Source organism: Haemaphysalis longicornis, unplaced genomic scaffold, assembly GCF_048455015.1.
Source record: "Haemaphysalis longicornis isolate Haplotype H1 unplaced genomic scaffold, Haemaphysalis longicornis Haplotype H1 scaffold_5, whole genome shotgun sequence".
Lineage (NCBI taxonomy): Eukaryota > Metazoa > Arthropoda > Arachnida > Ixodida > Ixodidae > Haemaphysalis > Haemaphysalis longicornis.
Window position 1 is genome coordinate 191,795,716 of NW_027526385.1, and position 21,241 is coordinate 191,816,956.

The window sequence follows — 21,241 nt, forward strand, 5'->3', positions numbered from 1 at the left end:
TGTCTTTAGCCCTTGGGAAGTTCGCAACGGCTGAAGTTTTTGCTGGTTCAGGTAGGACTCCCGCGGCGTTGCGACGTGGCTCAAGAACTTGAGCTCCTCGTACGCCAAACGGCACTTTTCAGGCTTCAGCCTGAACCCCGACGCACGAATGGCCTCGAGTACAGACTCCAACCTTGTGAGGTGTTCGTCGAAAGTCCGGGCGAATACGACAACGTCGTCGAGGTATATGAGGCAGGTGTGCCACTTCAGGCCACCTAGCACCCTGTCCATGACTCGTTGAAACGTTGCTGGCGCCGTGCACAGCCCGAAAGGCATCACCTTGAACTCGTATAGGCCATCCGGGGTTATGAATGCAGTCTTCTCTCGGTCTCTCTCGTCCACTTCAATTTGCCAGTAGCCGGTCTTCAGATCCAACGATGAGAAGTAGTTCGCATGGCAGAGGTGGTCGAGGGCGTCGTCGATTCGTTGCAGGGGGTACACGTGATTTTTGTTGATTTTGTTCAGTCGCCGGTAGTCAACGCAGAACCTTAATGTGCCGTCTTTTTTCTTCACGAGTACGACCGGCGCAGCCCACGGACTTTTCGATGGCTGTATTATGTCGACGCGGAGCATGTCGTCGACTTGAGTCCGGATGGCTTCCCGCCAGTGTGAAGAGACGCGGTACGGTGACTGTCGGGTAGGTCGGGCTCCATCTTCGGTTATAATTCGTTGCTTCGCTAGGGGTGTCTGACGTAATTTTGAGTTTGCCGAAAAACACTCGCTGTAGCGACGGAGCAAGTCCCGTAATCTGTCCTAATTTTCTTGCGGCAGCGCCGGGTTTACGACGAAAGGTTCCGGCGGCTTGGAAGCATCTGGGCGTGCGCATTCAAAGTTAGTGACCTCGATCACTTGACTTGCTTCTTGCGTTTCTTCGAGGAACGCAATTGAAGCGCCCTTGTTTAGATGCTGGTACTCCTCGGTGAAATTGGTGACCAAAACATGGGATTTGCATTGCTTAAAGCCAGCAATGCCTCTTGCGATGGAGACCCCGCGGTTGAGAAGCAACCTTTGGTCACCCTCTACGATAGCATCGATGTCAGGAGCAGGATCCTCACAGTAGACGGCGATCATCAAGCTTGCGGGGGGGTGGCAGGGTGACGTGATCGTCGGCGATCCTTACAGCAGCACGGTGATCGGAGTTCAGTGGCGGCGCCGTGGAGTGATCCGAGGAAAAAGTTATCGACTTGGTCTGGAGATCAATTATTGCGCCGTTGTCCATCAAAAAGTCCATTGCGAGTATTACGCCGCGGGAGCAGTTAGGTAACATTACGAACGCAGCAGGGTACGTGATGCCGTCTATGGTGACGTGGGATGTGCACGTTCCACTTGGCGTTGCGACATGGCCTCCTGCTGTGCGTATCTGCGGACCGTCCCATCTTGTCGTAACTTTCTTCAGCTTAGGCGCGAATGATCCGCTCATTACCGAGTAGTCTTCTCCCGTGTCGACGAGGGCGAATACGTCAAAGCCGTCGATGGACAACTGGACGTCGGACGCTGCCTTCCTCGAGTTCCGGGTGCGTCGGGGCGTCGCATCACGGCTTGTGCTTGTTGACGGTCGGGTACTCTGCGTCATCGTTGTCGTCGTCTCAGCAGCAGGTTCGGTCATGTCAAGTACACGTCGCGCCGTGTGGTTGTCGTCGTGTTCAGGAGTCACGTCAGGGTTAGGTCGGGTAGTCGGGATGAGGGCATGTCGTAAGTCACAGTCTTCGGCGAATCGTTGCGTCGTTGGAGGGTTTTCGTTTTTCCGCCGGTTTGCAACTTCACCTTCAGAAGTTGCCGGTTTAGTTTCCCCCGCGTGGGCTGGGGGACCTTCAACTTGCGAAGTCAACACTGCTACGGCGGTCCGGCGACTGGTACGGGTAGGGCGACGGCGAACGCTTGAAACGGGCTGGTCCACGGCTGGTGTTGGACAGGAATTTTTTAATGTCAGATGGGCGCTAGCCGGGTTGGGGGCGTGGTGCGTCGACGGAGAAACCACGAAGTCCGAGTCTCTTGTATGGGCAGCGACGGTAGATGTGGTCGGCCTCTCCGCAGTGGTAGCACAGAGGACGATTATCCGGTGTTTGCCATGCGTCAGTCTTCCTCGGCGTCTGGTTTCGTACTACAGGGGGTCGGGCGGGCGACAGTGGGCGGCGGTAGGGCGGGGCCTCTTGACGACGTGTTTAAACAGGGCGGTGTCGACGAACAGCCGCGGAGTAGGTCATAGCCTCTGGCTCGCGGGGTGCTTCGGACGGCATAGAAGTTCCCAAAGTCTGCTGTACTTCTTCCCGGATTACGTCAGTCAGGGAAGCAACTTGAGGGTGTGGCGTCGTCGTCGGGAAAACTTTCCGCAGCTCCTCCCTCACCACTGCACGGATGGTGTCGCGTAGTGAGTTGGAATTAATAGCGCCGGTACCAATCGTATCCGAAACCAGCACATTGATGGGGCGGTCGTACTGCCTCTTTCGGATTTCGAGCGTCTTCTCCATCGCAGCGGCCTCAGACGCGAATTCGGACGCGTTCTTGGGGGGGCTGCGAGCAAGGCACGCGAAGAGCTCTTGCTTCATACCTCGCATCAGAAACCGTAGTTTCTTTTCTTCCGTCATTTCTGGGTCCGCACGGCGAAAAAGTCGCTTCATCTCCTCGACGAAGATCATGACCCCTTCGTTGGGGTGCTGCGTCCGAGTTTCCAGCAAAAGTGCTGCGCGTTCTTTTCTGACCACGGTAGTAAAGGTCTTCACGAACTCGCTTTTGAACTGAGCCCAGTTTGTCAAGGAGCTCTCGTGGTTCTCGAACCAAGTGCGAGCCCAATCTTCCAAGTAAAAGAAAACATGCCGGAACGTTTCTGCGTCGTCCCACCTGTTGAATTTCCGGACGCGATCCAGTTTCTCCAACCATTCTTCTGGGTCTTCTGCGGGGGCTCCTCGGAGTGATTGGGAATCCCATGGCTGCTGCAGAACGACGGGACGATCGGCTTGGTTCACCATAGTGCTGGTTGCGACGTCTTTCTTCTTCGCTTTCTCCGGTAGTAGACCGAACTCGGGTGGTAAATCTTGCCGTCTGAGGCTGGCTCTTGTTGGACTGGCTTGGCGGCTTTCAAAGGTTGTAGTGGGCATGAAGGGTGCGTACCCCGCACCTCACCAGAATTCACGAAGCCAGGGACGACGCAGTTGTTTTGGAAAAGAAACAAGTTTATTGGAGCGAATTTGTGCTCCCTTAAACCCGCCGCGGTGGCTCAGTGGCTAAGGCGTTGCGCTGCTGAGCACGAGGTCGAGGGTTCGATTACCGGCCGCGCGGCGGCCGCTTTTCTGATGGAGGCGAAAAGCAAAAACGCCCGTTTGTACGAGATTTCGGCGCACGTTAAAGATCCCCAGGTGGTCAAAATTAATCCGGAGCCCGCCACTACGGCGCGCCTCATCGCCTGCGTTGCGTCGGCGCGTTAAAACCCTACAATCAATCAATTGTGCTCCCCTAACAACCCAAAAGAATACAGAGGCGGCGAAGCAGCGGTCAACAAAGTGACGTGCGTCGGCAAACGTCGCAGAGTCGAATACCCCGGCGTCTGCTCTGCAGGCTTTTTATCTTTTGGGCGCGCGTGGTTTCAGAACCGTCGATTCGCATCAAGAACATTGTGGATCGAAGAAGATTATTCCGGGCTGCTCACGTTAGATAGGAATTCTCTCCCTATCAGAACAGATAACACACGCGGCACAGAAAGTAAGAATGAAACACGCGCTTCCCTTGGCACAGAGATAACACAGACCGGCGCAGCCGTGCGGTAAAAGCAAAACACAAATAAACAAACAATTGCATGGTTCGCGGCAATATATGCATAAACTTCAGTGCGATAAGCGGCTTGCCGTGAAGGTTTCTGAATAAACAAGCGGGTCCGAATTTTCGGCGACCGAAGAAACGGTAGGCGACCGTATATTTCATGGCCCTGCTCTAGATGCAGTCCGTCTAGTAGTGACTTAACTCCACTGCTTAGGATTACGCCGGACATCATTTGAGTGCTGGGATCAATTTGAGTACTTTCTGTTAGGTTAAGTGTGGGTATTTTGTTTTTTTGTAAAATCGTTATCTCATTGTTAACGTAAGGGATCGTATTTAGAGGACATTTATCTTGAAGCTATCGAACCCATTGTTATTTTTGGTCAACAAAGTGAACATGCACTTTTAACTTCCAGTGGCTGTTACATAGCCCCCTATGTGTACATGTACAACGACCACTGAAAGCGCTTGCCATAATTCGTTAGACACACCTTTCAACATTAGTTTTTATTTATAGCTTGGGACTTCGTTTCATGCAAATGTAATTACGTGTAGTTGCAGAACTACCTACAGGACTAGCAAGCATTACTTCGGAATTTACGCTAATGAAATGCATCTCGTACACGGTCCGTTCAAATCAAATATTTGAGGTCTCATTGCGTACACTGGTAGAATAAGAGAGGGGCCCTAAAAACAGTGTTGGCCCATAAATGGGTATTCGCATTTTCGGGTAAACCAATTTCCTATTATTCACCTCTTTCATGAATTTTGGTAAAGCGTTGAGTAGTAGTGAAGCTATTGCAAATGAAATCATCGCATTTTCGCCTGCGCCGCGATTCACCCTCATCATGGGCACCGCCCGAGCACGACTGCCCATGATGCAACACTTCTCGGTGACGTATGCAAGAACATTCGGTTGAGGCGTCGTCTGATGCTGCGATATTCGGCGGCGCAGCCTCACTCTTGGATGGGGCCGTCTGACTTTCTGCGTTCCGTTTGGGTATTTTTTTATGATTTCGCTCATGAATCCTGACCTAAGCTTACGGCAGGAAAACCTGACTGAAGGAATGGGGCGGATCGTACGGAAGTCTAAAATATGTAAGCGAATGACTCAAGACTGGCCTCAAGATTTGTTAGAGTGAGCACGCACATGCTTTCCGAACCGACGTCGCTTTATACATTGCTTTATTGTCCGCTCGTTCGCGACAATATAAAACTTGATTGTGCTGTGCTGACGCCATGCGCGCACGTACACAGGCAGTTGCAGTATTCCATTCCGTTATTCCGATCGATTATAAACACATACACCTGTAAGGAAAGGCAGCGGAAGGGTTGCACGGTACTGTACACTCTCTAATTTTAGATTGCGTCTTGCATTCCATTTTCCCCTCCCTCCCCTCTAGTTTTCTGGGAGAATCCTACGGGACTCTGTTTATCAACTGCTAGAAAATCAAAGATATAACGAACGATCTCGGAAGAGCAGTGTAAGTTGAGGGGCCATGCGTGCCTGCCTCTTTGTTCGACTGTGCATATAAATACACAAAACAAATATTCCACCCTGGCTTTTTCTCCTGATTTCCTTTAGCCCATTTTTTCTCTATAAAGGCTGTTCGTTAATTTGTTGACATGCTCAGGGCGGCCAGTTGTGTTACGTGGAGGGTTTGGTTGGTGAACATGGCTATATATATCTCCCTACCCCCCACTCACACGCACATACCTCGTACCTTGTGCCTTGTTTAAGTGTATGGCAGAAAACTATCTAAAGGCAAAAAAAAGACATACCAATTTTAAAAAATAGACACATCGGTGTTTCGTCCTCTGAAGGTACGAGCGCCTTTTTATATATTCAAGGTAGGAGTTTAAAACTCAAGGAAACGTACCAATTACTTAAACATTCATTGACGTTTGATATGGTAGTTGCACAGTTTACCCGAAAAGTTTGTTTGGGAGTCAAAAATACGATTCCCAAACATTACTGATTATAAAGCATAGGAAAAAAGACAGAGCATCTGCCTGCCAGATTTGAACCAGAGGCTTTGTTTGAGCTGGCGCGAGGCAGTAGTCCAATGCGCCACAAAATAACCGGCTCTGGTGCCAGAATTACCTTATACTACATTTAACCCATTCTTTTGTCACATCCATGTTTTGTACATGATTGCAAGATTCCCGGCTCGTTAACTGAACATTTCTTGAATAATAGTTGAGCAGTAAGGTTACATAACGCCTCCACCATAGCTGACCTCCGGCAACCGTTCTCTTCGGGCTGCGACTGTGATTTCGACCTGCGGGAATAGTTCTCGCCGTGCATTTATTTTATGCTTTACGCTAAAACCTTTGGTTGATTTTGATTCCTTATTACCTAATAAACCCTCTGTAGCTCCTTTTCTGCTAATAACTGAGCTTGTATATTCTACAAGCGTGCCTGGTCGCACACGAATATGCGTGTTGCAGCTCCAGAAAACGAATTGCCGGCATTGCGAACGAACGGAGCGTCCTAAGCCGCAATACGGATCGTATGTGTTGAGCGGCATGAATTTTATTGAGCGTACTATGTTTCTCACACTCTAGGAACTAACAGAACAGAGCAGCATTCCTTACGGCAATATTGTTACGGGGATAAGCAGGCGAGTAAGAGGCGAAGTAGGGTTTATTCATAGTACTGGCGGTGGTTCACTGGAGAGCGTGCAGCAAACATCGATTCCGCCCACAAGAAGCGCTTCGTTCCCTTCTTCATCGGCCATGCAGCTGGCGGGGAGGATTTTCACGTACATTGAAGCAGTCCGGACATTTTGAGTAACAATTCCCCCTCCGCCGACGAAACTCCCACGGAGAGTCATTCAGAAGCGCGCGGGTTGTATGTTTTAAGGCGTGCCACATGTACAAGTTGAGTCTTGCTTGCCCGACGTCCGGTCGCAGGGAGACGTGAAATGAAGTAGATGATATCGCTGACACGATCCAAAACAACAAATGGGCCAGTGTAACGGCAAAAAACTTGGTACACAAACCGGGTTTCCTTAAAGGTGTCCATAGCAGCGCCAGATCATCTTTCCAAAATGCAATACTGCGGTAGCGAGCGTCGTATCGGTCCTTAGAACGGCCCTGCGAGGACAGTGTACGTGAACGGGCTAATTCGCGGGATTCTTCAGCCAGGCAAAGGGTTTGGGCAATGGATGCCTCGTTGTGCAAGGAAAATGGTAGAATGGTGTCGATACCCGTCCTAGCTGAGCGGGCGTAGACGAGGTAGAAGGGACTGTAGCCGGTGGTTTCGTGCTGGGCGCTGTTGTAAGCGTAACTGATGAATGGTAGTATTTCATCCCAGTTTCTATGGTCGGAGGAGATGTACATCGAGATCATGTTGATGAGTGTGCGATTCAAGCGTTCAACCAATCCATTCGTCTGTGGATGGTACGGGCTATCATGCCGGAACTGCGAAGTACAAAGCCGAAGTAATTCCTCCACAACATCCGCAATAAATTGGCGGCCACGATCACTGATAAGCACACGAGAGGCGCCATGGCGAAGAATAAGGGCATGCAGCATTAACACCGACACAGAGGTTGCTGAAGCAGTTGGAACAGCTGCGGTTTCCGCATAACGCGTCAGATGGTCAACACAGACGACAATCCAGCTGTTCCCGCCAGGTGTTCGTGGAAGTGGGCCTACAAGGTCAACCCCAACCTGCTTGAAAGGAGCAGTGGGTGGTTGCACAGGATGAAGCAGACCGGCAGGTATGGCGGCATGACGCTTGTGACGCTGGCATTCTGTACAGGTGGCGACGTATTTTTCAGTTGTGCGCCGCATGTTGGCCCTGTAAAAGAGCTATTGGGCGCGGTGTAATGTCCTAGCGTAACCAAGGTGTCCAGACATCAAATCATCGTGCATAGCGCCCAGTACGCAAGAGCGCAGACTCTCTGGTACAACCAAAAGAAACCGCGCACCAGATGTTCCGTTGTTTGCCTTGTAAAGCAGGCCGTCCGGAAGAGAAAAGCGATTAGAAGGGGCGGATGCATGAGCACCGGCGAAGAATGGGGCCAGCTGGGGATGGTTCTGTTGTTCTCATCGAAAGGTTTCAACGTTGGGAAATTCCTTAGATACTGGTGCGAGGTAGTCGTCGAAATTGTCGGCGTTGTACGCAGTCGTTGAAAGTGGTAGCCGGGAAAGGCAATGACCGTCGGTGTGACGGCGGCCGCTTCTGTATGATATAACGAAGCCGTATTCTTGGACTCTGAGAGACCAGCGGGCGAGTCGCCCCGATGGATCACGGAGTCCAACCAACCAACACGGAGAATAATGATCCGTGACAACCGTAAAAGGACGTCCGTAAATGTAAGGGCGAAACTTCTGCACAGCGAAGATAACCGCCAAACATTCCTGCTCGGTCACAGTATAGTTTCTTTCTGACTTGCTGAGTGTCCGGCTGGCATAGGCGATGACATTTTGGGCCTCGTGATGCCTCTGCACGAGTACTGCTCCGAGGTCGATGCTGCTGGCATCCGTATGAACTTCGGTCGAAGCCGATGGGTCGAAGTGGCGAAGTATTGCGCCAGAAGTAAGCAAAAACCTAAGTTGCAAAAGAAGTAAGCAAACTCCTCACACTCTGGCGTCCAGTTGAAAGACACATTCTTGCGCAAAAGATGGGAGAGAGGAGCAGCCAGCTCTGCAAATTTAGGCACGAACCGGTGGAAATAGGAGCATAGCCTAAGAAGCTTCGAAGGTCACGCACAGAATGGGGCGGTTTGAGATGGCTGACGGCTGCGATCTTCTCCGGGTCAGGTCTAACGCCATGTTTGTCAACTAGGTGGGCCAAAACGAGTGCTTGGCAGTCACCGAACTGGCACTTTTTCGAATTCAACACAAGACCGGCCTTTCCTTGGCAGTTCAGGACAGTGTCAAGGCGTGTGTTGTGCTCTTCAAAAGTACGGCCAAAAATTACCACGTCGTCGAGGTAGCACAAGCAAATCTCCCACTTCAAGCCTCGCAGAATTGTGTCCATGAACCTCTCAAATGTAGCAGGAGCATTATAGACGCCGAACGGCACGACGTTAAATTCCGAGAGTCCGTCGGGAGTAACAAAAGCCATTTTCTCTTTGTGGGCTGGATACATCGGAATTTGCCAGTAACCAGATCTTAGGTCGACTGACGAAAAATACGAAGCAGAGCGCAGGCATTCGATGACGTCGTCTATTCGTGGTAGTGGGTAGACGTCCTTCTTTGTGATTGCGTTCAGGCGCCTGTAATCAACGCAAAATCGCCAACAGCCATCCTTCTTCTTTACGAGAATCACCGGTGCTGCCCACGGACTAGCTGATTCCTGCACAACACCCTTTTGCAGCATTTCGTTGACCTGGTCCGCAATATTCCTTCTCTCGCTCGAAGAAACCCGGTAAGGTTTCTGTCGCACTGGCCGGGAGGTTCCGGTATCGAAGGTGTGTCGCGAGCGGCACGACGGAATGTCGATCTTGGCGTCTTTTTGCGAGACGTCAAACACCGATGCATGTCTGCAGAGGACACGAGCTAGTGCCTCCCTCTCGGTAAAAGAAAGACCCTTGCCTATCATTTGCAGGCATGGTCCATCGAGGGTAGCCGAGCTCCCACCAGAATCACACCTTTCTTCGGTCACTCCTGCCAGGGATACTCTCACCTCTTTTTCAAACGCCACTAGTTTCATTCCCCGCGGCAAAAGAGTACCAGCCGCTGAGCAGTTAACGGCCCATAAGAGACTGCGCCTACTGTTTACCGAAATCAAACAATGCGGTAACAAAACATCTTTCTTGATGCAGTTTGATGCAATGGGTGCAGCTATAGCGCAAGAGGTAGGCTCACCAGCATCGCGGGCCAACACGGGAACAAGAGACTCTGAGCAGGCGGGCAGAAGCGTGTCTTCGGATACAACCAGAACGCGTTCTTTACAGAGAGAAGGCTCCTCCGCGAGTACTGAATGGAACATGCTGTTCATGGAGAGCTCACCCGTCGCACACTCCACCATAGTGCCTCATTCACGGAGGAAGTCGATACCGAGAATAACATCACGTGTGGACCTCGGAAGCACTGAAAATTCAGCCTGTTAGTGTTTGCCGTCTAGGAAAACGTCCACCGCACAAATACCGATGGGGCATAATGACTCACCCCCACCACCTCGAAATATGGCACCATGGTCCCAGCGAACATCACTTTAGGCCCAATACGCTCCTTAAAAACCCTATTCATAACGGAAACTGTTGCTCCAGTGTCAACTAAAGCCATCGTCTGCACACCATCAATAAACACTTCCACTTTGTTCTTGACCATAAAGACGGGCAGAGGTACGTTTCCTAGAGACTGTCCGGCGACCTCACACCCATCGGCCACGCCGGTTAGTTTCCCGGCGGCGGTGACAAGGGGCGCCGCCGAGGCGACGGAGATTGGCGTTGGCGTAGGGGCGGTGGCGTCAAACTCCTGTCGGAGGCGGGAGAGCCGTTGCGGGGACCATTAAGATGCTGGTTGTTGCCAGTGGGTGGAAATGATAGTGACAAATGGTTGCCAGGTTTATAATTACTACCCCTAGGCCAGGTAAACCGCGGGCCCTCGCGTGATCCAGGGCTGCGACGCTGGCAAAACCGCGAGATATGACCGGCGACCCCACATCGGTAACAAACCGGTGGCTCGCGAGGAGAGTCAAACCGCCCGGATGGGAATTGGCGACTGGAAGGTCTTGCACGCCGATACTCGTCCGAGTGTTAGGCGTCCTGTGGACGATGGAAACGGCCTCATGATTTATAGTAGAGATCTCGTGTCGGGCTAGTATACATCTCATCTCTCCGGTCGTCAACGAAGTCGGCCACGTTGACATATGGTCGTAACGATTCCACGTGCGTCGTAGAAAAGTAGGAATTCGGAGGTGCCTCGTGCCGTGAGTCGCTGTTGTGAGATGGGGTCCAGGGACGGGCAACGTCACTGTGTCGGAGCAGCTCTTCACGAACTATTTGCCGTATGGTTGACGAAAGGTCGACAGACGAGTTGACGTCCATGCTGGCGACCGTTCTGACGTTTGGTAGTCGACCAAACTTTGCCGTTATCCGACGCATCTTGAGCGCTTCAAACCTGCGACAGTGTTGGATTACGTCAGAGATGGTGTTCAGGTTGTCCTTACTGATGAGAAAATTACAACGTATTCCACAATGCCCTTAAGCATATGCCCAACTCTGTCGTCCTCCGTCATCCTAGCGTCGACGACCCGGCACAACTTCAGTCTCTCCTCTATGTAGGTCATGCATGTTTCCCTGGGAACTTGCGCTCTCTGAAGGAGTGTCTGCTCGGCTTTCTTCTTTTTCGCTTCCAAATTACCAATGGCCTTCCTGATTTCCTCGACGCATGCGTCCCATGTGGTCAACTTTTCCTCGTCGTTTTCAAACCACGTCAACGCTGTCTTGTCCAAGGAGAAAACGACGTTCGCAAGCCGGTCCGCAGCGCTCCAGCGGTTGTACTTCCTCACTCGTTCGTAATGGGTGAGCTATTCGTCGACAAATTCTTCCGGTTTCCCTTCAAACTTCCGCGGCTCTCGTTGTTGCTGCCAGCCGTTGGGAGGTGTCGCCGAAGAGTTGCCTTGAGTCGGGGGGTGGGGGGCATGTTTTCTTGGACGGGCGAGACGCCAGCTACGCGATGGCTTCAACGAAGATCCAGGGACGCCCTTGTCCGCTGGGACAGCCCCGCACCTTCACCAAGACTGTTACGGGGATAAGCAGGCGAGTAAGAGGCAAAGTAGCGTTTGTTCACAGTACTGGCGGTGGTTCACTGGAGAGCGTGGAGCAACCATCGATTCCGCCCACAAAAGGCGCTTCATTCCCTTCTTCATCGGCCGTGCAGCTGGCGGGGAGGTTTTGCCCATACAGAGAAGCAGTCCTGACATTTTCTGTAACAATGTTGTTGTCGGGTGCCGTTTTCGTTTCTCGTTCGATTGCCGACAACCGTTGGCCTATCTGTCGTCGTCGGCGTCTTCGGTCAGTCAGCCGCTCACACGACACGGACTTACCATCGGCCGACGTGTTTGTGTCGACGCCGGCGTCGTTTGGGAAGGCGGTTGACAACTAATTCGGCGTCGCTATCGTCATGTCATTTTCATGTCGGCCCAACCAATGAACGTTACGGCAAGCGTGAAAATGAATAAAAAAAAGATAAATATGGACGAACCAAGCAGCGTTGGCGTGCTGCAGGAAGTGCTTATTTACAAAAGACGCCGCCGTGACCCGTCCCCGCTGAGCAGACGACGCTTTTCTTCGCCGGAAGTGAGAGATGATGATTTCTGCCTTGTTACGCGCATTGGATAATCCATCACGTACACACAAGAAGACGGCGGAGCCCAAAAACACCCAGGAAAGGCATAGAACGCAACAACAAACTTTGCAACAAAAGTATGAGCTTTCCGCTGCACGTAAAAATTCTATACTTGGCACAGAAGACGTTGAGCACCCAAACGAACGATTGCACTAGTTCATTCTAGTTCATTTAGTGCACACCAAAAAACTTTCAGTGCCCGTTTAATGTTGATAGTATAATCTATTAGAGCAGAGCAAGCGAAATTGCTGTGAGTGCTCATGGTCTCGATAGGGGCATGCGGGCGAAAGTTTGTGTGGTCTGACATCTCTTAGCCGCAATCACCACTGTCGAAAACATAGGGCCACAGTGAAGTTCCAGAACAAGATGACCAAGGAAATAGTTTTTTTTAGAATTGAACTGTCCTTCCGGTGCTTTTGCACTAAGCCACAACAAGAAGTAGTTATTACTGCCCAAGCATTCTACGCGCCATTGCGGGGTAAAAGACTCGGTGTTTTACAGTTTTATGGAAAAATGAGCGGGCATACTCTCACATTTAGTACAAAAGAAGGTCGAAGAAAAGTCAAACCTTGCCCCACGTGTGCAACTTCTTTCCCCTATTTACAACCCCCTGGTACAAGGAGCGAGAGGCATCGCTTTTCCTTAAGCCCCTGAGTAATTAGGAGAATAAAAAATAGTGTAAGAGAGTTTCCTCAAATATATACTGTTAGAAATTCAAGTTACAATTCATGCATTGCTAATATGTTCACGGTTCCTTTGACTGGCTTCAAATATATTTCAGATCGAACAAACGCAAAAATCGAAGTCACTTACTCACCGCATGGCATTTGTCATCACGCTTTTCATACCATTTGTTGTGCGTTCGTCATAAAACCTATTTTCGTTATCTCATTTTGCTCAACAATAAGAGGTTAATAAATTCAAAACGGACTCTTTCACCACAGTTTTATATATCACTCATTGTATAAATCAGTGAAAGCATACAAATTATAATAAAGATAAAATTGCCCTTTAAATATTGTTCTCTAAGGTTTCTGCCTCCACCTAAAATACCTTTACCAAATATATTTCTCACGATACCAGAGCTTACCACATTCTGTTTTCCAATCGGTTATGAAAAAGAGGAGTCCGCATATTCTAATCACACAAGCCTTGTTTGCAGGTACCGAAACCACTTCTGCTGCAACCGAAGGTACGTCACTGTACGTTGGTTCGTCCGAGTAAAAGTTCGTTAGTTATTCGAGAACGCAGTGATAAAGCAATGCCGCATTTTAGTACACTGATCTGGGTGCCGGAAACGGCTAAAAAAATATTTGCAATAGGTATTGAGAAATTTGTTTGCATACATTAAGTACCTCTGAGCATGTGGTAACTGCGACCGGCAAACCTTTTATACATCAAGCTTTTAAATTCAAAAATCAGGGGGCATATAACTACCTGTCTATGGCAGGGGAAGTTAAAATTCATGCATTGCTATTATGTTCACGGTTCCTTTGACTGGCTTCAAATATATGTCAGATACAACAAATGCGCAAATTGATGTCATTTATTCCCCGCATGACCATTGTCATCACGCTTTTCATACCATTCGTTGTGCGTTCGTCATAAACGCTATTTTCGTTATGTCCTTTTGCTCAACAATTAAAGGCTAATCAATTCAAAATTGACTGTTTCACCACATTTTTTATATATCACTCAGTGTATAAACCAATGAAAGCGTACAGAAATATATTAAGCATAAAGTTGCACTTGTAATATTGTTCTTTAAGGTTTCTACATCCAGCGAAAATACCTTTACCAAATATATTCATCACGATACCAGAGCTTACCACCTTCTGTTTTACAATCGGTTAGGAAAAAGAGGGGTACGCATATTCTAATCACACAAGCCTTGTTTGCAGGTACCGAAGCCACTTCGGCTGCAACCGAAGGTACGTCACTGTACGTTGGTTCGTCCAAGTAAAAGTTCATTAGTTATTCGAGAACGCAGTGATAAAGCAATGCAGCATTTAAGTACACTAATCTGGGGGCCTGAAACGGCACTAAAATATTTCCAATGTCTTTTGAGAAATTTTTTTGGCTACATTAGCAATCTCTGAGCATGTGGTAACTGCGACTGGCAAAGCTTTTATACATCAAGCCTTTAAATTCAAAAATCAGCGGGCATATAACTACCTGTTTAGGGCAGCGGAATTTAATATTCATGCATTGCTAATATGTTCGCGGTTCCTTAGACTGGCTTCAAATATTGTTACTGTGGGTCAGTAGCCAAAGAACGAAATGTTAGTACATAGCCCCAATCATTGCGGACATGTGCTAGGGCTTAGCTGGGAGGAAGAAGAGGTTCGGGCTAGGTACAACGCGGTGTTCGACAGACATGCTGTTGACATGCCGACGTATTTCCCGACTGAGACGTCAGTACCTGGAGGTGCCGCTTTGCAGTTTGGGGATATCACTAACAGGGCCAGCTATACTATCGTTCGGGGCATCCGAAACGGGGTTCTCCCGCCGGGATGTATTCTCTGCTCTCCTGCGCTACATTGAAAATTCTAAACGATTCTCTTTATGATTGAGATTGGTCATGCTCGCTTTGATTTTCCAGTTTTGTTTTCTTCTCAAAACCAACTTATCTAAATTATCTTTCCAAGGTGTGTCGTGAATTGATAAGAATACCATTCATTTTTACAATCCTCTGTTGTTTGACCGATCCCCTGATTGGGTATGCGCCATTAAGTATCAGGATCAACAACAACTAAAACGCGGTGCTCGCTTCTCTGTGCGTGTGCAAAACACCTTTAGTTTCACGTATTCCTCTCCGTAACATCTTGGTGGAGGTTTCCCGACATCCCTTACCTCTCGTCTTGGCGCTGAAATCCTCGAGGCTTCGTGACCATTCATCACGTTAATCCGCAGCGGGCGTCATATTCACCCTGCCACCATGGCTCCGCCCAATGAGTCGGCGACTACGCTGGTCGTCGTTACTCAGCCCCGCAAGCCTGGTTTCTTCACCGGCACTGACAACGTTGACGTCGAAGATTCGATCAAGCACTACGAGCGGATCAGCACCCACAACCGTTGGGACCCTACTATCATGCTCGCCAACCTCCCTTGCTGCTTCAGAGGTAGGGCCCTCACTTCGTTTGAGATGAATGAATCCACGCTCACCAGCTGGGACGATTGTAAAGCCAAGCTTTTGGAAGAGTTTGGCAACCCTGTCATCCACCAGTTGCGCGCAAAAAGTGAACTTGCCTCCCGTGCCCAAACGTCGACCGAGCCGTACGTCGCCTACATCCACAACGTTCTGGCTCTCTGCCGTAAGGTCGATGCGAGCATGAACGAGCAGGACAAGGTCGCGCATGTGCTCAAAAGAATAGCTGACGACGCCTTTCACTTGCTGATATGCAAGGACTGTACGACAGTCGATGCTATCCTGAAATAATGCCGGCGCTTCGAGCATGCGAAGAGCCGGCGCATCACGCAGCAGTTCCAACGGCTGCCCAACACCGCTGCTACATCTTCTTGTGACGCACCAGCCCCTCAGTCGTTTTCGCCCGCGCCGTCTTACCGAGACGCCCTAGAGCACACCGTCCAAAAGATAGTACGCCGAGAACTTGAAGCGACAGCTCCTGCCAAAACTATGCCCCATGCCGTCACCTGCCCTGTTCCAGCCATTTCGCTCATTCAAGCTCTCGTTCGTGACGAAATTACCAACATGGGCTTCCAGCCAGTATGCGCCGTAACTTCTGCTCTCCACCTCAGTTATGCCCCACCAGGGCCACGCAATGTGTACGGCCCTACGGGCTATCGAAAACCTGCTGAATGGAGAACTCCGGATGACTGGCCGATTTGTTTCACGTGCAGGCGTGTTGGGCACGTCGCGCGCTACTGTCGCAACCGCTGGTCCTCCAGGATTACCTTTTAGGACGACTCCCGCCGCAACGATGGACGCCGCCCAACCTACTATCGCTCGCATCCCCACCTTGAGACCCAATTACCAGCAGATGCTCCACCGGAGAGTACAACCTCCCAACGCCGTTGCCCGTTACGCTCTCCGGAACCTCGTCGACTTTCTCCACACCACTCTCGCCGTTCATCTCCAGGAAACTAGCTGATGCAGCTCCCGGAGGTGACTCTGCATCAACGACCGACCCCGCAAACCCTCTCTTGACGTTGCCGACCGAAGACAATTTGCTAGAAGTTGAAATTGATAACGTCCCTGTTAATGCCCTAATCGACACTGGTGCCCACATCTCCGTCATCAGTGCACAGCTGCGCTCTCGCCTCCGCAAGGTACTCACCCCTGCCCTTTCGCACGTTCGCGTTGCTGACAGAGGAACTTCGGCTGTCGCGGGTATGTGCACCGCCCGAGTGAGCATAGCTGGCCACCCCGTCACTGTTATGTTCTTTGTTCTGGACAAATGCCCTCATGACGTCATTCTCGGCCATGATTTCATCTCAGACCATTCCGCCCTAATCGACTGTTCGACAGGTCTGCTTCGACGTGAGCTCCCACTTTCCTTCGACGACCACGCCCCACCTTTCCTCCACTTACGCTCTAATGAGCACGTTCGCCTGCCACCTCAAGCCGCTACTTATGTCCCTCTCTCTTCAAACATGCCCGTCCCCGATGGAGACTACGTCGTTGCGCCCGTCCTTGACGTTCTACTCACCAGAAACGTCACCCTTCCCCATACTATTGTCTCCATACAGCAGAACCACGTCTCCTTGCCTTTCCTGAACTTCGCATTCCACACCCAGGTTCTTCCACAAGGAATGACTGTCGCTACAGTTTGTCCGGTCTCCGATTTCCATATTTCTGCTTTTACCGTAAACCTCATATCCCATCCGCCCACTTCGTCCGCTACAACTCCGCCCACCACTCAACTGGACTCTATGATTAGCCCTGACCTTTCCCCAGATCAGGTACACCTTCTGCGTGAGCTCTTGGCTTCGTATGGTGACATCTTCGACTTGGACAATCCAGTGCTGGGTCGAACTAGCCTCGTGACTCACCGAATTGACACCGGTGACGCCATCGCCATCCACAGGCGCCCGTATCGGGTATCTCGCGCCTAACGGGACATCATCCAAGCCGAAGTTGACAAGATGCTCTCCAAGGATATTATAGAGCGTGGGCCTCACCAGTGGTGCTGGTAAAAACGAAAGACGGCACCTGGCAATTCTGCGTTGATTACCGACACCTTAATCATATCACAAAAAAGACGTCTACACCCTACCCAGGATTGACGATGCTCTCGACTCTTTACACGGTTCTAAATATTTCTCTTCTATTGACCTTCAATCTGGCTACTGGCAGATAGCTGTTGATGAGTTGGATCGCGAGAAGACCGCTTTCGTCACACCAGACGGCCTTTACCAGTTCAAAGTAATGCCGTTCGGACTATGCAATGCTCCCGCAACTTCGAGTGAATGATGGACTCTCTTCTTCGCGGTTTCAAATGGTCAACATGCTTATGCTACCTGCAAGATGTGATAGTGTTTTCACCCTCTTTTGAAACGTATCTTCAGCACCTTTCAGACATCCTCATAATATTTCGACGTGTGGGCCTCCAGCTGAACTAAAAAAAGTCGCTTTGGCCGCCGCCAGATAATCATCCTTGGCCATCTTGTTGGCAATAACAAACCCGACATTGGCAAAGTACGCGCAGTCAAGCAATTTCCCGAGACTCGCTCATCCAAGGACATCCGCAGTTGTAGTGGCCTATGCTCGTACTTCCGGCGTTTTATACGGGGGTTTGCTGACATTGCGCGTCCACTGACAGACCGTCTTAAAAAGGACGCTGAGTTCCATTGGGGTGCATCTCAAGCAGAAGCGTTTGATCAATTAATATCCGCTCTCACCACTTCACCTATCCTGGCCCACTTCGATCCCACTGCCGCCACCGAAGTCCGGACTGACGCTAGCGGACATGGCATTGGCGCTATCCTCGCTCAGCGACAGAACGGTAGAGACCGTGTTTTTGCATACGCCAGCCACCTCCTGACGTCCGCTGAGCAGAACTACTCAATCACGGAGAGGGAGTGCGTAGCACTGCTTTGGGCTGTAGCAAAATTTCGCCCGTATCTGTATGGACGCCCCTTTTCGGTGATAACCGACCACCACGCGCTCTGTTGGCTTTCTTCTCTGAAAGATCCTACAGGACGCCTAGGTCACTGGGCTCTGCGTCTGCAGTATTCGTACACCATAGTTTATAAGTTCCGCCGCTTGCATCAAGACGCCGATTGCCTGTCCCGTTACCCGGTTGACAACCCCGACCTTGCTGTTTCGAGAAACTCAATTAGTGTGCTCGCAATAACGGATTTGTTACGCCTTGGGGACGAGCAGCGCCGCGATCTATCTCTCAGCGCAATTATGAACCGTCTCAACTCTGGCTCCCATGACCCTTCACGGCGCCTCTTTAAGTTACGCAATGGGGTCCTCTATCGCTATAAAATCCGCCCCGAGGGTCCAGAGTTGCTTCCGGTTCTTCCTGAACGTCTGCGCTCGGACGTTCTCCAGCAACTCCATGACGTACCCACTGCAGGCCACCTCGGAGTTTCCCGCACCTACGACCGTGTGCGTCGTCGCTACTTCTGGCCAGCCCTTTATCGCTCTGTACGGCGTTATGTGGCCTCTTGCGACCTCTGCCAACGCCGTAAAAAACCTGCGACATCCCCAGCAGGCCTTCTCCAACCGGTGGACATACCCACCGAACCATGTTTTCGTGTAGGCGTCGATCTCCTTGGTCCTTTTCCGGTATCCAGTTCGGGCAACAAGTGGATCACGGTCGCAACTGATTACACCACACGTTACGCAATTACACGCGCTCTCCCCACCAGCGGTGCCTCTGACGTTGCCGATTTTCTTCTCCAAGACGTCATCCTTCATCATGGCGCTCCTCGTCAACTCCCTACTGATCGGGGCCGCTATTTCTTGTCTCGCGTTGTCGCCGATATTCTTCGTGCTTCCTCAACGCAACACAAGATCGCGACTTGTTACCATCCTCAGACGAATGGTCTCACTGAGAGACTCAACAGAACACTTACCGACATGGTCCTAATGTATGTCTCAGACGACCATCGTGATTGGGACGTGGCGTTACCGTACGTTACATTTGCGTACAATTCGTCCGGTCACGACACCGCTGGCAATTCTCTCTTTTACCTGCTCTACGGTCGCGAGCCCGTTTTGCCACTGGACACTCTCTTGCCGCCTTAAGTTCAAACTTCGGAATATGCCCGAGCCGCAGTTGACCATGCCCACCATGCTCGACAAGTTGCCCGCTCTCGCCTCTGCTCATCGCAGTTTTCCCAAAAGGCACTTTACGACTCCCGCCACCAAGACCTCCAGTTGCCACCTGGGTCTCTTGTTCTTCTGTGGTCGCCGTCCCGCCGCGTGGGGCTCTCTGAAAAACTGTTGTTACCTTACACGGGACCCTACCATGTGGTCCGCAAGTGACCCCAGTCACCTACGAAATCTTCCAAGGCACCCCTTCGCCAACTTACCACCTTGGCACCGGCAAAACAGATATTGTCCACGTTTCCCGCCTCAAGCCGTACCATCGCCTTCGCACAATATCGCCCTAGGAAGCCCCGAGACGGCGCTTTTTGCCGCTGGGGTTATGTTACAGTGTGTCAGTACCCAAAGAACAAAATGTTAGTACATAGCCCCAATCATTGCGGACATGTGCTAGGGCTTAGCTGAGAGGCAGAAGAGGTTCGGGCTAGGTACAACGCGGTGCTCGCTTCTGTGTGTGTGTGAAATACACCTTCATTTTCACGTATTCCTCTCCGTAACAATATATTTCAGATACAACAAATGCGCAAATTTTCGTCATTTATTCCCCCACATGACATTTGTCATCCTGCTATTCATACCATTTGTTGTGCGTTCGTCGTAAACCCTATTTTCGTTATCTCCTTTTACTCAACAATTAAAGGCTAATAAATTCAAAATTGGCTGTTTCACCACATATTTATACATCACTCAGTGTATAAATCAATGAAAGCATACAGAAATATAATAGGCATAAAGTTGCACTTTTATTGTTGTTCTCTTAGGTTTCTGCATCCAGCGAAAGTACCTTTACCAAATATATTTCTCACGATAGCAGAGCTTACCTCATTCTGTTTTCCAATGTGTTATGAAAAAGAGGAGTACGCATATTCTAATCACACAACCTTGTTTGCAGGTACTGAAGCCACTTCTGCTGCAACCGAAGGTACGTCACTGTACGTTAGTTCGTCCAAGTAAAAGTTCGTTAGTTATCCGAGAATGCAGTGATAACGCAATGCCGGATTTAAGTACCCTAATCTGGGTGCCTTAAACGGATCCAAAACATTTCCGATATGTCTTGAGAAATTTTTTTGGCTACATTAACAACCTCTCAGCATGTGGTGACTGCGACCGACAAAGCTTTTATACATCAAGCTTTTAAATTCAAAAATCAGCGGGCATATAACTACCTGTTCAGGGCAGCGGAAGTTAAAATTCATGCATTGCTAATATGTTCACGGTTCCTTTGACAGGCTTCAAATATATTTCAGATACAAAAAATGCGCAAATTGATGTCATTTATTCCCCGCATGACCATTGTCATCACGGTTTTCATACCATTCGTTGTGCGTTCGTCATAAACACTTTTTTCGTTATCTCCTTTTGCTCAACAATTAAAGGCTAATAAATTAAAAATGGACTGTTTCACCACATTTTTATATATCACTCAGTGTATAAATCAATGAAAGCATACAGAAATATAATAAGCATAAAGTTGCACTTTTATTATTGTTCTCTAAGGTATCTGCATCCAGCGAAAATACCTTTACCAAATATATTTCTCACGATACCAGAGCTTACCACCTTCTGTTTTCCAATCGGTTATGAAAAAGAGTAGTACGCATATTATAATCACACAAGCATTGTTTGCAGGTACTGAAGCCACTTCTGCTGCAACCGAAGGTACGTCACTGTACGTTGGTTCGTCAAAGTAAAAGTTCATTAGTTATTCAAGAACGCAGTGATAAAACAATGCCGCATTTAACTACACTGATCTGGGTGCCCTAAACAGATCCTAAATATTTCCAATATGTCTTGAGAAATTTTTTTGGCTACATTAACAACCTCTGAGCATGTGGTAACTGC

At 49.8% G+C, this 21,241-nt stretch overlaps 1 protein-coding gene across 6 annotated transcripts in view; it reads left to right on the forward strand.

Annotated features, from left to right (window-relative positions):
- LOC144138908 (uncharacterized) overlaps positions 1-21,241 on the forward strand; it is a 157,960-nt gene that overhangs the window by 29,281 nt on the left and 107,438 nt on the right. For 3 of the 6 annotated variants that reach the window (XM_077671417.1, XM_077671419.1, XM_077671422.1), the window contains 4 exons: positions 13,262-13,291; positions 14,001-14,030; positions 20,292-20,321; positions 21,029-21,058. In XM_077671417.1, the coding sequence (XP_077527543.1) occupies positions 13,262-13,291; positions 14,001-14,030; positions 20,292-20,321; positions 21,029-21,058 (120 nt within the window). The remainder of the gene's footprint in view (positions 1-13,261; positions 13,292-14,000; positions 14,031-20,291; positions 20,322-21,028; positions 21,059-21,241) is intronic. The other 3 variants (XM_077671420.1, XM_077671421.1, XM_077671423.1) reach the window with 3 other exon arrangements.